Here is a 14,701-nt window from a genome sequence, read left to right as displayed (position 1 = left end):
TAACATTTGTTTTTGCACATTTATGTATTGTCAGACGCTGCGGAACCCTTGTGGTGCCATATAAACAAACAATAATTAATAATAAAAGGTTTCTTAAAAAAAAAAAACATTTTATTTCACACAGGCGATATTCCACATATACAGAGGCAGAGCGTGCTGTACACAGTTTAAATAGACGGCATGAGGGAGTGGGTGTCAAGAGTTCTTACTCCAACTGTTTGTTACGGGAGGCCTCTGCGTTTGCCCTCAGCACTGCCCCGGGACTGGGGTATGGCCTCTGCTGAAACAGGGGTCCGGCCGCTGTCGTGTCTGCACCAGTCTTGGCCTCATTTCTTTTGGGCAGGCCTGTCGACCAGGTACCCCTGAAACAAAAACAAAAAAAAAGACCGGTCCTGTTAGCGGGTTGGATGTATCCGGCGGAAACCATTTTACTTTTCATTTAATACCACTGGGATAAATTAACTATAGCTTCTAAAAATTAAAAGAGATGTTGCCCATAACAACCAATCAGATTCAGGCTACCTTTTCTTAATTGCATCCTAGAAAATGATAGACCGATAGAAGCTGATAGGTTGCTAAGGGCAACATCACTGCTTTTCATTTATTAAAATGTACCTCTATTATCTCCTGAAATATTTACTAATTTTAGATGTTTCCTATGTTGTTATAAAAAGGAGGTTGATCCATAGGCATCTTATTGGTATCACACCTAAGGCTGCATAACTATGCAATATATCATTAACACAGCAGCCGTATTATACATTGCTAAGTGCAGCGTCTTGTGGGTGCAGCTGATATGTCCGGAAAAGGCATCGTTCACAGTCAGATCCCATCGGCCCTGCACCACAGAAGACACCGCTAAATCTTGCATATTTATTGGTACATCTGCCTATGTCAGGTGTGGCCAACCCGCGGCTCTTGAGTATCATGTGGCTCTTTTCTTAAGGAGATGCGGCTCCCGAACCAGTGGCACAGCCACTTGCCTCTGCTGAATGTGCGCTACTCCCCTGTAAGCCACATTTGCCTCCTCTGATTGGGCGCTCTGCTGTGTACTCGACGTGACGTCATCATGTCGTGGGTGGAGCTTGCTGTACCCAGCTTCAGAAAGCAGACACAGGGACCGCACTGGGTGAGTCTCGGAGCGGCAGCTGGACTGCAGAGCAGGTGCAGTTGCGGGACAGCAGAACAGGTATGTGGCTGCATAGCAGAATGGGTGTGGGGGCTATTTGAAATCCGATTGGCTGGGGGTCTGCGTGGGGGCTGTCTGAGAACTTGTGTATCAGGTCCTTGTTACCTCCTTCACCTCTTCTTGTTAGCGATTGAGACATTTGCATTTTTCTGTACCTAACTTAGAACTGAGATCAGACACAAGGTCATGCTCCTACAAACGTCATTCCAACGATATGAACACCAAAATGGGCCATGGCCTTCTGGGAGATAGGCCAAGCCCATTTTTTTTTGCATGGTATCTGCTCTTTCTCTTCTCTCTTTGATTGGTTGGTCACCCCTGGTCTATGTGTACAGACAACTAATCCATTATACCGGAACCGGCAACACATAATCGAGCAACAGATTCTATTAAGGGGGAGATTCAGGTTGGTTTTCAAAAGCAAACTCTTTCTTTAATGGACAAATCCATGTACACTGCAGGTGAAGCAGATGCAGTGCTATTTTTCTGCAGGCTCCAGCAGGAACTGAGGCCCTTATTCTAGTTCACCCTGACAAAATATTTCTTAGATGGACAAAACCATGTGCACTGCAGGTGAGGCAGATGTAAAACCCCACCCAAATCCAATTCTCTCTGCACAGGTTACATCTGTCCCACCTGCCGTGCAGCGTGGTTTTGTCCATTAAAGAAGGAGTTTGCTGTTGCAAACCAACCTGAAGCACCCCCAAAGTGCGGGTTTGTGACTGTGGAGCTGTTGGAGGTAGCAACCAACTAGATTCTATCTATTGTCTTTTATTATCGTGTAGATAAATAAGTACAATCTGATTGGTTGCTATAGTTTATATCACTAGAGTTTATGGTAAAGAAACAAGAGTAATATGTCCATTTTAAAATGGCTGGGTCACCAATGTAATATAATAGCAAAACACACACACACGTTTATTGCTGGCATCGGCAAGTGCATGTACTGGCTCCCGCCGCTCTAATTCTGCGACTCCCCTTCAACAAAATCTGCACTGGCTTCCATTCCCCTACAGAATCCTCTAATTCCATTGCTCCATATATCTCTAACCTCATCTCCATTCATACACCCTCCCGCCCTCTACGGTCAGCTGACGACTGTCGTCTCTCCTCCACCCTGATAACTGCTTCCCATGTTAGAGTACAGGACTTTGCCCGTGCTGCACCCCTTCAGTGGAACTCGCTCCATTAGACTCTCCCCGACCTTGCAAAGCTTCAAACGGGCACTGAAAACTCACCTATTCATCAAAGCGTACCCTTCCACTGCATAAACCAGCTGGTTCTCCGACCCCTTGCCTGTTTACATCCTGCTATCTAACCACCACCCCCTCGCTTGCACCTCTTGTAATCTGTCTGTCTCCCCTTCCTACTAGATTGTAAGCTCCTCCGAGTAGGGCCCTCTTCCCTCCTGTTGTCAAAGCCCACTTCTCTTCACATTTCACTCACAGCTCTCCTATACTCCAACACTCAGTGACCATCTTCGTCTGCATACTCATCTCCATCATTGGCCACAAGCCTCTAGTTGTATGTTGATTGAGTCCTCACTACTTATATTTAAGCTGTAATGTGTATTGTACTGTGGCGCTCTTTATTTGTACTCTATTTTTGTTATTTATGCAATGTTATGCCAAGTTTTGTCTCCCTGTATTGTTCCTTTGTACGGCGCTGCGAAACACTTGTGGCGTCCTTATAAATAAAATTATAATAATAATAATAATATTAGCTACCTCTGAGTCCCGCTTCTGCATAGGTGTGGGACCCAGCAGCGGAGACTCCCCCACACCCGACAGCAGCTATGGAATTGTGTGTACATTACCTTGGAGCATCAGAATACGCACTCGGATCCATCGGATCAATCTCCTCTTCCTTCCTCCCTAGGATAAAACGACACCAATCAGAGTCAGGCACGGTGATGCTCTCAGCGCATCAGCGCACCCAGTAAGAACCCCCCGGAATAGTCACCTTTTTTGGATTTAGGATAAGGAGCCACGTCATCTCGCCTAATATGTCTCCTTTCTTTTACTTCTTCCCGCTCTATTCTCTCCACCTTCTCCGGCCGCTCCTCTACGTCTGAAAACAAATGGTGTTAATGAGGGAAGTGGCGCCAGAGAGAGAAAAAATGCAGGTAGGGAGACAGGGGCAGAAATCACCTTTGTGTTTGGAAGACGTTTTGGTGATCACCGCATTAGGGTCATGTGGGGATAACCATGACACCACCTCCGTTTCCACGTTCCAATAATAGGGGAGGCCGCTGATCCAAAAGGGGTGAAGATATAAAAAACAATGTTGTTATTTGGTTTCAAAGACTCTGCTTAGCACATTCCAAATTAGATGGAGCCACTAAAAGCACTGACAAGTACACAGCTCATCATTCACATCACCATTACCACAAGACGCAAAGCATTTATCAGCAGAGATCACCACTAACACCAGAATTGTAGATGAGAAATTGGCTATGGGTAACAAAAAAAAAAAAAAAATCAGAAGTGGATTCTGATTGGCTGCTATGGGCATCATTCCATCTTCATTAAAACTCCTGTCTTAGTAAAAAATAAAAATAAAAAAAAAATGCACACATCAGCACCGAGATCACCGCTATCTAGTGTTCTAGAACCCTGCACCTTTCAAAATCCTTGCAGTTCCTCCTTCCTGTCTGGGGTGTCGCTCTCTGCTGTGGTGCTTCTAGCACAGTTTGGTCTGTATCTCTCTGCTGAAAAACAGATCAGGTTGTACTAAAATCCCCACAGCAGAGAGTCTCACCCCAGGCAGGAAAGAGGAACTTCACACGTTTCGAAAGATGTGTGAGAAGAAACACCAAGTATCACAGACATGAAGCGTACAGCACCGAGATGACCACTATCAATATATATATGAAGTATGCATGGGGCAGCAAGGACGGTGTTATGGTTAGCATTACTGCCTCACAGCACTGAGGTCATGGGTTTGATTCCCACCATGGCCCTAACTGTGTGGAATTTGGATATTCTCCCCATGTTTGTGTGGATTACCTCCGGGTTCTCCGGTTTCCTCCAATTGGCTCCCAACAAATTAACCCTAGAATATCTGTGTGTAAGTGTACAGGTGGTAGGGAATATAGGTTGTAAGCTCCACTGGCGCATAGACTGATGTGAAAGTTTAAATATAATCTGTACAGCGCTGTGGAATGTGTGTGTGCTATATAAGAAAATGGTAATAAATAAATACCTCAGCACCTGAAATCACCACTATAAGTAAATCTAACTACAAAATGTTTCTGTGTACTGCACAATACAGTGAAACCAACCTCAAATAATCTTTTAAAGAACATTGAATTGTCAGCAGTGCCAGACAGGGACTCACCATATTGGGTCAAACACTTTGTACCAGTTGGGTGGAAGATTTTCTATACGAGTACTCTCATAATCCACATGGTCATCATCATAGTCCTCAGCAATGACCTCTTCTGCTGGCTCTGGAGGGATAACACACACACACACACACAAAACACAGACAAATCAGTAAATCAAATACAACAACTTCTGTGCATATGGTATAGTGGGAGAAGCTACAACAGTCACTCATCAGAGTATCAGGTACTCACCCGCTTCAACATGCTTCAGGATCCCCCTTTTTGCCAATCGCGCTTGTAGGGTGAGTGGCAGAGGCATCGCGAGTCACCAACCTGCCAGAGACAGTACAACACTATTACCCTTATTTTCTGTACTATGGTGTGCAGCAATGGGGGTCATTATATAAATATAGAACATACAATGACATGAGACAGGAAGTAGCTGTGACTACATGAGCATGCAATCAGGCGTGGGGAACACTTGATATAAGAATAAACACAATTACAATTGTGGTTAAGGGAAGAGTTTATGGAGACATTTATTATAGCAATGTCATCTGGGCGCAATATTACCACCTAACATTGCATTGTAGGGTGTGGATACATCGGGCAGCTGTATAAAGCCATGTTCACAGGGAAATGGTCTCCCTAAAAGGGATATACTATTTCTGGGGAGGGTTCTGGAAGAACCTTCTTCTGGTTAATAATGTGATGTGTGCCCATGAGCTAATACCATTTACAGAGGTCGAGGACACCCATTCAGACAAGGGGAGCACATACAAACTCCACACAGATGGACCATGGTCCATCTGTGTGAATTGAACTCATCATGACCTCAGGGACGTAAATCAGACATTCTAATCGCTACACCAACCGTGCTGTCCACGAGTTTAATGATGCCAGAAAATCCACCTCCCCCTCACCTCGAGACCCTGGACTGGATCCGTCGTCCTCCTCCTCCTCCGGTACGATTAGTATGTATGTATATTGTGGAGGAGTCCCTGGTTGATGGCGTCACTTATCCGCAGAGAAGAGCGGTGCGTTCCAGGCCTCACTTCCGGGTTGTGTAGTGGCCACGTGACCAGCCTTCCTTAAAGGAGACATCGTCACCCGCACCTCCCCGCGTCCAGACGGCATGGAGGAATATGTGCGGGAACCATGGTAACGGAGAGCATGACGGGAGACCGTACACATCCCCTACATTCCTAATATGCTGGGCAAACGACGCTGAGCGCTATATGTATCCACCGCAGTGCATTCTGGGAGGCTGGCCTCGGCTCCTATATAATGCTGGGAAATGGCATATGCTAGCTCTGTGTACTGCTGTGCATTGTGGGACATGCACCGCTATGTCTGGTCACTATGGTGATGCCTTGTATTGGGTAGCTATGCAATAGTTTAGTACACAGGTTCTCAAAGTCGGTCCTCAGGACCCCACACAGTGCATGTATTGAGGTCTCCTCACAGAATCAAGTGAAATAGTTAGCTCCACCTGTGGCTCGTTTCAAATGTGTCAGTGATTAATGAGTGCAGTGTTCTCCCCTGCGCTGCTTTTTTGGGCGCTACGCCTGGCAAGGTGCACCCTGCCGCCTGGCATTCCTCTGATTGGTCAGAGTGATGTGTTTTGTCTTCTTGTGGCAGCAGCTCCATAGGCTGTGTCCCCTTCCTGGCCCCAGCAGTGGGCCTTCCCTTGTCCCCCCACACTGTCAGTTGTAACCAGCGTGCCTTCTAAGAGTAGCAGTCAGCACTCCCTGTGAGGACGTGAGGTGATCTCGCGCTGTGGCATTAAGAAAGTGTGTCCAATGTGTCCCTGGTCCGAGCAGCTATCCCCGTTGGAGGCAGCTGTCAATCACCACCAGAGAGTTCCCTGTATGTAGCTCTGCTTGGCTCCCTTTTACCACACCAGGGCTTCCCTCTCACCGCTCCAGGGTTCCCCCTCTGGTGCGGTGTCTCCCATTTCACCTGGCCTGGGCTCCCTCTCTCCGGTGCGGTGAGGAGGAGGGGGTGGAGTAATCTTCTCTCCCCCCCCCCCCCCCCCTTGCCAACGAGCATGTACCCCTGGCAAAGAGCTTGTACACCAGGCAAAAAACATGTACACCTGGCAATGAGCATGTACCACAACAACAAGCATGCAACCCCTGGCATCAAGCATGTAGGTAAGTGGCATACCATGTATTGGGCATTATGGTATGTGGTATAATCTGTAATAGGTATTACAGCATGGCATAATGTGTATTGGACATTACAGTGTGTGGCATAACATGTAATGGGTGTGGGAAGTGTAGTAGGCATTACAGTGTACATTTTCAGCACGCACTGTCTGCATTTTTAGTGTGTGTTTGGTGTGGGCTGAGAGACTTTTTCTTTTTTAACTGCAATAAATGCCAATAGGTGGTGCTAGACAAGCCCCTATTACAGTGCAGCGCCCCACATTTTTACTTGTTGATGCCACTCGACTGGAAACATTTTCTGAAGAGAACATTGGAGTGCACCTGTCCAGTGACTTGGAAAACGTGAACTGTGTGGGGCCCTGTGGACCGAGTATGAGAACCACTGCAATAGTTTAATACACACCAGCTATGGGGGCTATGTAACCAGGAGGAGAGAAGGCAGGACTGTGACCATAGCCAGGGCAGCTGGGACATATGACATGACCAGGCCTCAGCATACTAATGATAAGCTGGAAGGGTGGCTGCCATCCCCTGTACTGCCCTACTGACTATCATACCTCCCAACATGACCCTCTCCAGAAGGGACACAATGCTCTGCTCCTGGACTTCCCTGGTAATGTATGATTACCATCACCCAGGGCCGGCGCCACCACTAGGTAAATCTAGGCATTTGCCTAGGGCGCCGGCCACTGGAGGGCGGCATTTTGCCCCCCGTGCCGCGGGGGTACCTGTCCTGCGGCGCTGTGTATTTAAAGCTGGCGGCGGAGGCAGCGGGGGGTCCCTGCAGTCAATAAGAAATAACGAGCGCTATCCGCCGGGCTATGCGGAAGCGCTTCTGTTGTGAAAACACTGTCCGCACGGCGCACGCTGATCAGCGTGCGCCGTGCGGACAGTGTTTTCACAACAGAAGCGCTTCTGCATAGCCCGGCAGATAGCGCTCGTTATTTCTTATTGACTGCAGGGACCCTCCACCGCCAGCTTTAAATACACAGCGCCGCAGGACAGGTACCCCCCCGGCACCGGGGCGCCCCCACCCCGACTCGCCTGGGGCACTCCGGTGCCTTGCACCGGCCCTGCCATCACCTGCGGTGAAACACCTTTCTTATTAATTAACCTGTTCAAAAACAGATGATGGCAATCCTACATTAAGAGGAAAGTCCAGGAGTAGATTCGTTTTTCCCTCCTGGCATGGGCCATGTTTGGGGGTATGGACTATGCCAGAGCCCATAGGGTTGACGATCATCCCAGTAATATGCGGCACACATGAATTATGCAGGTACTGTTGTGGATGAAACCTGAGGAAAATAGAGACTTGAAGTCAGCCTGCCACAGAACATGTGTAGTTCATATGTGTCCCCTATTACAAGAGTGAGCTGGCAAACTCAATGTTTGGCAGCAATGGTTGTGCCCCTGGCAGGTATATCTTGTATATTCTAACATTGGTTGTCTCCACCCAGTCTACATCTCTGGCCTCTCTCTTCAGTCGCTATACCCTCACCAGTCTCTGTCCCCTCACTAGTCTTCATCTCCAGCCTCCCTCACCAGTCCCTGTCCCCTGACCAGTCTTCATCTCCAGCCTAGAGCAAAAGAACGGGCTATGCACTGAAAATCAAAGTGAGCTAGATCAAATGGGGTTAATGATTAATGTCCTTTATTTGAGCAGCAGTCACTTAAAGACATAAAATAACGGCTTATGTAATAAAATAATATTACAAATAATAATCAAAAGGTAAGAAATAAACATACAATATAAAACATACAAGGACAAGACTATTAATGATAATAATCACCGGCTAGTTCTAATAACTTATGCATATATATGAATTCTCTTAAAAATCAATAAAAGCACAAAAAATTCAAACACTGAAGTAATGAAGATGGACATGGGAGAAAATAATGAAGTTTTAGATTATGCAGATGGGTTTGTTAATATGCAGAGGTGCAACAATGAGTTCTCCTTGCTTGTAAATTATTTTAAGCTGGGGTTAGATGTGCACGTACTGGCAGGTTAGTTTATCAGAGTTGTTTGATAATGGTATAGTTACCACTGTTGGAGGCAGATTTATTCAGCTCGGTGAAGTGATAAATTGTCTGTTTTTTTATCACCAGCCAATCCGCTCCTAATTGTGATGTTACAGGCTTGGTTTGAAAAATGACAGGTAGGCGCTGATTGGTCAGTGAAAAAAACCACACTTTATCACTTCACCAAGCTTAATAAATCTACCCTTAGTTAATTCAGTGCTGCTGTAATTGTTGCTGGATCATGTCAGACAAATGTGACAAACAGGAAGGACCACCCAGGTGTGGAATCTCTAAGCAACGGCTCCCGGCTTGTTAGCAATCCTTTCTGCCTGATCTGAAGTCCGTCCTTTAAATGAGTTACCACTGATGGTAAGGTCATATACAACGGTACCAGAAGCCTTATGCGTTTCTCCGCCTATGCTGGTAGGCGGCTTCTTCAGAGAGTGAAAAACCTTATTTTACATCTCCAGCCTCCCTCACCAATCACCATCCCTCACAGTCTCTGTCCCCAGCCTCCCTAACCAGTATCCATCTACAGCCTCCGACACCATTCCATACCCATCCCCTTACCTTGTCTTTATCTCCAGTCTTCCTGATCATTCCGTCTCCATCTCCGGCCTCCGACACCATTCTACCTCCATTCCCTCACCATTTTCCATCTCATAACCAGTCTTCATCTCCATCCCCTCACTAGTATCCATCTCCAACCTCCGACACCATTCTACCTCGATTCCCTCACCATTTTCCATCCCATAACCAGTCTCCATCTCCAGCCTCCCTCACCACAAGAGAGAATGAGCTGAGATTCGTTATCTACATCCCTGTGCTAACACACAAGCCACACCTTACTATTACAGCGAAATCCCTAGGTGGTATAATCACTGTATTCTTTTGGTAGCCCCTGGAGGATAGTGGATGACTGTGGCGGAGCCTTTACAATGGGCATCATTGGAGGAGGAGTATTCCAGGCAGTGAAAGGCTTCCGGAATGCCCCCATGGTGAGTATATTATACAGTATGTGTTGTATACTGGATTTCTGCTTTTTGCATCGCAGCCATGCATCGCCCTCTCCTCAGGATCTACTTTCACTGTTGAAGGACCGTATTGCAGCCTGGCACTCACGTCCTAGCTGCTAAACCACCCACACTCCTTATTGTGATTGTGAGCATTCCCGTTGTCACCCCAGATGACACTGCTTCCATCTTTTCTCTCCACATATTCCACACCACCCTGCAAACACACACACTAGCTTTGTATCTAAGAACTCATTCTCCATTATTGAACTTTCTTGAAGACTTGGTAATGACGTCACTTTCTGGTGGACCAATCATGTGTGAGAGACCAATCATGTATGATGGCATATGTGCTGAGGCCGGCCCCGCAGGCCAGGCATACAGTAGGTGCTAGGATCGGCCCTGCAGACCAGGCGTACAGTAGGTGCTAGGACCGGCCCTGCAGGTCAGGCCTACAGTAGGTGCTAGGACCGGCCCTGCAGGTCAGGCGTACAGTAGGTGCTAGGACCGGCCCTGCAGGTCAGGCATACAGTAGGTGCTAGGACAGGCCCTGCAGGTCAGGCCTACAGTAGGTGCTAGGACCGGCCCTGCAGGTCAGGCCTACAGTAGGTGCTAGGACCGGCCCTGCAGGTCAGGCCTACAGTAGGTGCTAGGACCGGCCCTGCAGGTCAGGCCTACAGTAGGTGCTAGGACCGTCCCTGCAGGTCAGGCCTACAGTAGGTGCTAGGACCGTCCCTGCAGGTCAGGCATACAGTAGATGCTAGGACCGGCCCTGCAGGTCAGGCGTACAGTAGGTGCTGGGACCGGCCCTGCAGGTCAGGGCTACAGTAGGTGCTAGGACCGGCCCTGCATGTCAGGCATACAGTAGGTGCTAGGACCGGCCCTGCAGGTCAGGCATACAGTAGGTGCTAGGACCGGCCCTGCATGTCAGGCATACAGTAGGTGCTAGGACCGGCCCTGCATGTCAGTCATACAGTAGGTGCTAGGACCGGCCCTGCAGGTCAGACCTACAGTAGGTGCTAGGACCGGCCCTGCAGGTCAGGCATACAGTAGGTGCTAGGACTGGCCCTGCAGGTCAGGCGTACAGTAGGTGCTGGGACCGGCCCTGCAGGTCAGGCCTACAGTAGGTGCTAGGACCGGCCCTGCAGGTCAGGCGTACAGTAGGTGCTAGGACCGGCCCTGCATGTCAGGCATACAGTAGGTGCTGGGACCGGCCCTGCAGGTCAGGCATACAGTAGGTGCTAGGACCGGCCCTGCATGTCAGGCATACAGTAGGTGCTAGGACCGGCCCTGCATGTCAGTCATACAGTAGGTGCTAGGACCGGCCCTGCAGGTCAGACCTACAGTAGGTGCTGGGACCGGCCCTGCAGGTCATGCCTTATTTTTAAATGAAAAGTATGTTCCTGCTCTTTAACAGTTTCATGATAATCTAGCCACAGAGGTTATACTGAAATTCACACTGCTTTATATGGTTACTAGGGGAGACATACTATATTCCAGTGGTTACGATGCCGGCCTTCAAAAGACCGACCCTGGCACCCTAATACGGACAATCCCGACAGGGTCTCCGTAGGTACCTAACCCCCTTCCCCTACCAACCTAACCCAAAATAATAGTGTATACACCTAACCCCCAAACACCACCACCTAAACCTAACCGCCCGCAACCCAACCCTAACCCTCCTCCCTAGTGCCTAAACCTAACTGCCTGACCCACCACCTAACCTTATCCACCCTACAGCCTAACCGTTACTCTCCCAAAAAGTGCCTACACCTAACCCCCCAAACCCCACCACCTAAACCTAACCTCCCGCAGCCCAACCCTAACCCTCCCTGCTAGTGCCTAAACCTAGCCCCCTCCTCGCAGAATATTGTCTGTATTCCTGTGTGGCACCTGATCTCTTTTGAAGTTCTGGTGCCGGTGTTCTGACAGCAGTAGGAAAGCATCCTGTTACTACGCCCCCCCTGTACTTATGTGGACATGCCGTGCATTTTCTAACTAGACGGTGAAAACCATAATGGCATCTGGATAAGTCACTGGGTCAACGTGCATATTTCCGGCAAAAGTACAGGTCAATGGTCAACGCATGAAGAAGTTGTCAGGCATTTTTTATTTTTTTAACCATCCACACAAACTCCAATTGGGAACGGTAAAGTGCCAGAACATTCCTTGTTAATCTAGAACAATGTCCCCTACATTCTGCACTCACAATGTATATAGCTTCCGGTGTAGACTGCTACATAGAGACTCTTAGCTGAAGGTCAGCCTTCTCTCTTCCTTAGGGAATCAGTCATCGGCTGCGGGGCAGTATGAGCGCTGTGAAGATCCGTGCGCCGCAGATCGGAGGTGAGTCTCTTTACCACGGCGCCTCCTCTGATTCCCAGTGTTCCATTACTCCCTCTCACAGTCTCCCTGTTCCCATCCAGGCAGCTTTGCGGTGTGGGGGGGCCTGTTCTCCACCATTGACTGTGGATTAGTGAGGCTTCGCGGGAAGGAGGACCCTTGGAACTCTATCACCAGTGGAGCTCTCACTGGGGCGGTTCTGGCATCACGCAGTAAGCAACCACTGACCATTTCACATATATGAAGTTAGTTATGTGCCATTCTTTTCAGACCGGTGATGTGCATAACATGAAATCTTGGGGTGTCTAACGTGACCTTGCGGCTTCTATTTAGCTCTGGGTAGTCCCTAAATAAGCCATTCCATGAGACTGAACAATGCATCACCCTGGTTTTGTACTTGAGAAAGCCCTATAAAATATAATAATTATTATTATTATATGATACGTTATCGTCATTCTGTGCATTTCAGTCATGTGTTAATATCCTCGGTTCAAATTGTTGGATGCCCTTGGATACAACATGGCTGAAAAGCACAGATTGAAGTGATGATAGGATTGCAAAGGTTGTAGAAGTCAATGAGCTAATATCCACTGAAGGTGGAACGCCTCTTTAACTGATTCATGGCTGGGGATGCGGAGGTATGTTTATAATCTTGTGGCAAAAGTAGGCACATCACACACTACATAATAATGCCATGATTAGTGATCATTTTAGCACCCTGCACCTTTCAAACCCTGTGCAGTTATTGTTTCCTCCTGATCTCTCTGTTTTGCTGCTTCTAGCACAGGTTGGTCTGTATTTCAGCACTGGGATACAGACCACACTGTACTAGAAATGGCAAACCAGAGAGCAACACAATAGGCAGGGAAAGAGGAACTGCACGAGTGGGTCGACAGTAAAAATGTTGTCACGAGTTTCCTTTTTTTTGTGTCTTGTCGACATGGTGCTCCGGGTCTACCTGTACCTGCTGTCTCTCAGCCTGGACTGCTCTGGCGTCCGGAAGTGACTGTGACTCCTTGGCTTTCTTCCTCAGGTGGACCCCTGGCCATGGTGGGATCTGCGTTAATGGGGGGCATATTATTGGCTCTCATAGAGGGAGTTGGAATCCTGCTTACTCGCTACACGGCCCAACAGTTTCAAAACCGTGAGTTTGCTTTATAGATAACATCGGGGAAGTCTGTGTTCTATGGCCTAATTCAGCAAGGATCGCTAATCTGAGACGTTGCTGTGGACTGTGATCATTAAGCCGCCACCCAGACAAGCTTATTTTCGCGCAAGCTGCAGCTACATAGCGATGAGAAATGTTGGCGCTAATTGTGGCCCCTCATGCGCCATACGGCTGATGCGTTTACTCAGTCATTTGATAATAGTATGAATTGGGAAATCGATGATCTGTGGTGAATTAGGCCCATAGTTTAATGTGATCTGACTCCCACTGCTCTCTATTATTTACATTTTCCACAGAGTGTAACGCCCTCATGCTGTTATCCCTATACAGTTCCCCCAGCATTCATTGCCGTCTGTTACACCTTGCTTCTAATCCTCTGATGGAGTCTCATTGCTATATATGTTCCTTCTGCGCTATAGAGCTTCCTGGTGTAAAATCTATATAGTCTCATTTATCATGGAGACAGCTATTTGCAGGCTGAAGCCGTAGTCGGTAGGATTAGGATGTACGGACATCAGCCAGGGAACTGAGCGGGCTCCTGGTGTGGTGTATTCCTCACACGTTATTGCTGATGTGTTTTTGCAGCCAACCCCTTTGGAGAGGAGGCGAGTAACATACCTCACTGACACCTGCCTCTCTGGCTGCGATACTGACACCGGCCTCACCTGCCGCTCTGGCGGCGTTACTGCGGGAAAGCAATGCCACAGATGCCAGAAGAATGCCGGGGATGTGCGCATTAAATGTTCCTGTGTTTCTTTATTGGAAATAAACAATGTTTATTGTAAAACATCTGGTCCCATTTTCTGCATTAACTGACATAGAAACAATTGTATGTCACAGAAATCATGGGAAACACATACTAACCTGGTGTTTCATTCTATCATCCTGCATCTTTCTAAACCTGTGCAGTTCCTCTTCCTTGCCTGGGGTGTCACTATCTGCTGTGGTTCTTCTAGCACGGTGTGGTCTGTGCTACAGCACTGATATGCAGACCAGACCTGTACCAGAAGCCTAGCAACAGAGAGCGAATCCCCAGGCAGGGAAGGGGAACTGTACAAGTTGTGAAAGGTACAGGGTGCTAGAATGATCACTACTTACTGTTACTTAATGTACATGTATTAAATGGGTGTACATACTAAAGTGCAAGTCATACATGTAACATAAACCTACTCATTTAGACATGGTCCTATATTATGAATGTCCGTGTCAGTAACTAGCTTTGTAGGCTTCTAAATTACAGCCCGAATGACGAACCTTTTACCTTCAACTATTTTAAACAGTCACATAATTACTGCGGCATTTCCAAAGATCATTTGCCATGTATTGCAGATCTGCCAGCTGTAACTATTTGGCCAGTATACTATATTTTTGTAACGGTCTGTACTGGAATGGAAGACGTTTGGAATCACCGCACCCTACAGTATTTTTTTCAGGGCACCTTTTAGGCTTAGGAAAATATATATCTTT

At 47.7% G+C, this 14,701-nt stretch overlaps 2 protein-coding genes across 4 annotated transcripts; one reads left to right on the top strand and one right to left on the bottom strand.

Annotated features, from left to right (window-relative positions):
- Positions 1 to 95: 95 nt before the first annotated feature.
- Positions 96 to 5,722, bottom strand: PQBP1 (polyglutamine binding protein 1). 3 transcript variants are annotated; one of them, XM_083161348.1, is made up of 7 exons: positions 5,392 to 5,722; positions 4,770 to 4,850; positions 4,529 to 4,640; positions 3,340 to 3,440; positions 3,152 to 3,259; positions 3,006 to 3,063; positions 96 to 362 (listed from the first exon to the last, which is right to left on the bottom strand). In XM_083161348.1, exons 2-7 carry the CDS (start codon positions 4,834 to 4,836, stop codon positions 206 to 208), a joined length of 603 nt encoding a protein of 200 aa, XP_083017474.1. In that variant the 5' UTR covers positions 4,837 to 4,850; positions 5,392 to 5,722; the 3' UTR covers positions 96 to 205. The 3 variants fall into 3 exon arrangements, with proteins under 3 accessions (XP_083017474.1, XP_083017475.1, XP_083017473.1); XM_083161349.1 differs by having other exon boundaries at positions 4,770 to 4,870; positions 5,441 to 5,722; XM_083161347.1 differs by having other exon boundaries at positions 5,441 to 5,717.
- On the top strand, positions 5,526 to 14,021 carry TIMM17B (translocase of inner mitochondrial membrane 17B). Its single transcript, XM_083161350.1, has 6 exons — positions 5,526 to 5,678; positions 9,609 to 9,708; positions 12,006 to 12,069; positions 12,150 to 12,278; positions 13,100 to 13,210; positions 13,820 to 14,021. Exons 1-6 carry the CDS (start codon positions 5,653 to 5,655, stop codon positions 13,858 to 13,860), a joined length of 471 nt encoding a protein of 156 aa, XP_083017476.1. The 5' UTR covers positions 5,526 to 5,652; the 3' UTR covers positions 13,861 to 14,021.
- The last annotated feature ends 680 nt before the right edge of the window (positions 14,022 to 14,701 follow it).

The sequence above is a fragment of the Crinia signifera genome, chromosome 9, assembly GCF_055691185.1.
Source record: "Crinia signifera chromosome 9, ASM5569118v1, whole genome shotgun sequence".
Classification (NCBI taxonomy): Eukaryota; Metazoa; Chordata; class Amphibia; order Anura; family Myobatrachidae; genus Crinia; species Crinia signifera.
Note: the sequence above shows the minus strand (reverse complement) of the source record. Positions and strands in the feature narration are given on the sequence as shown.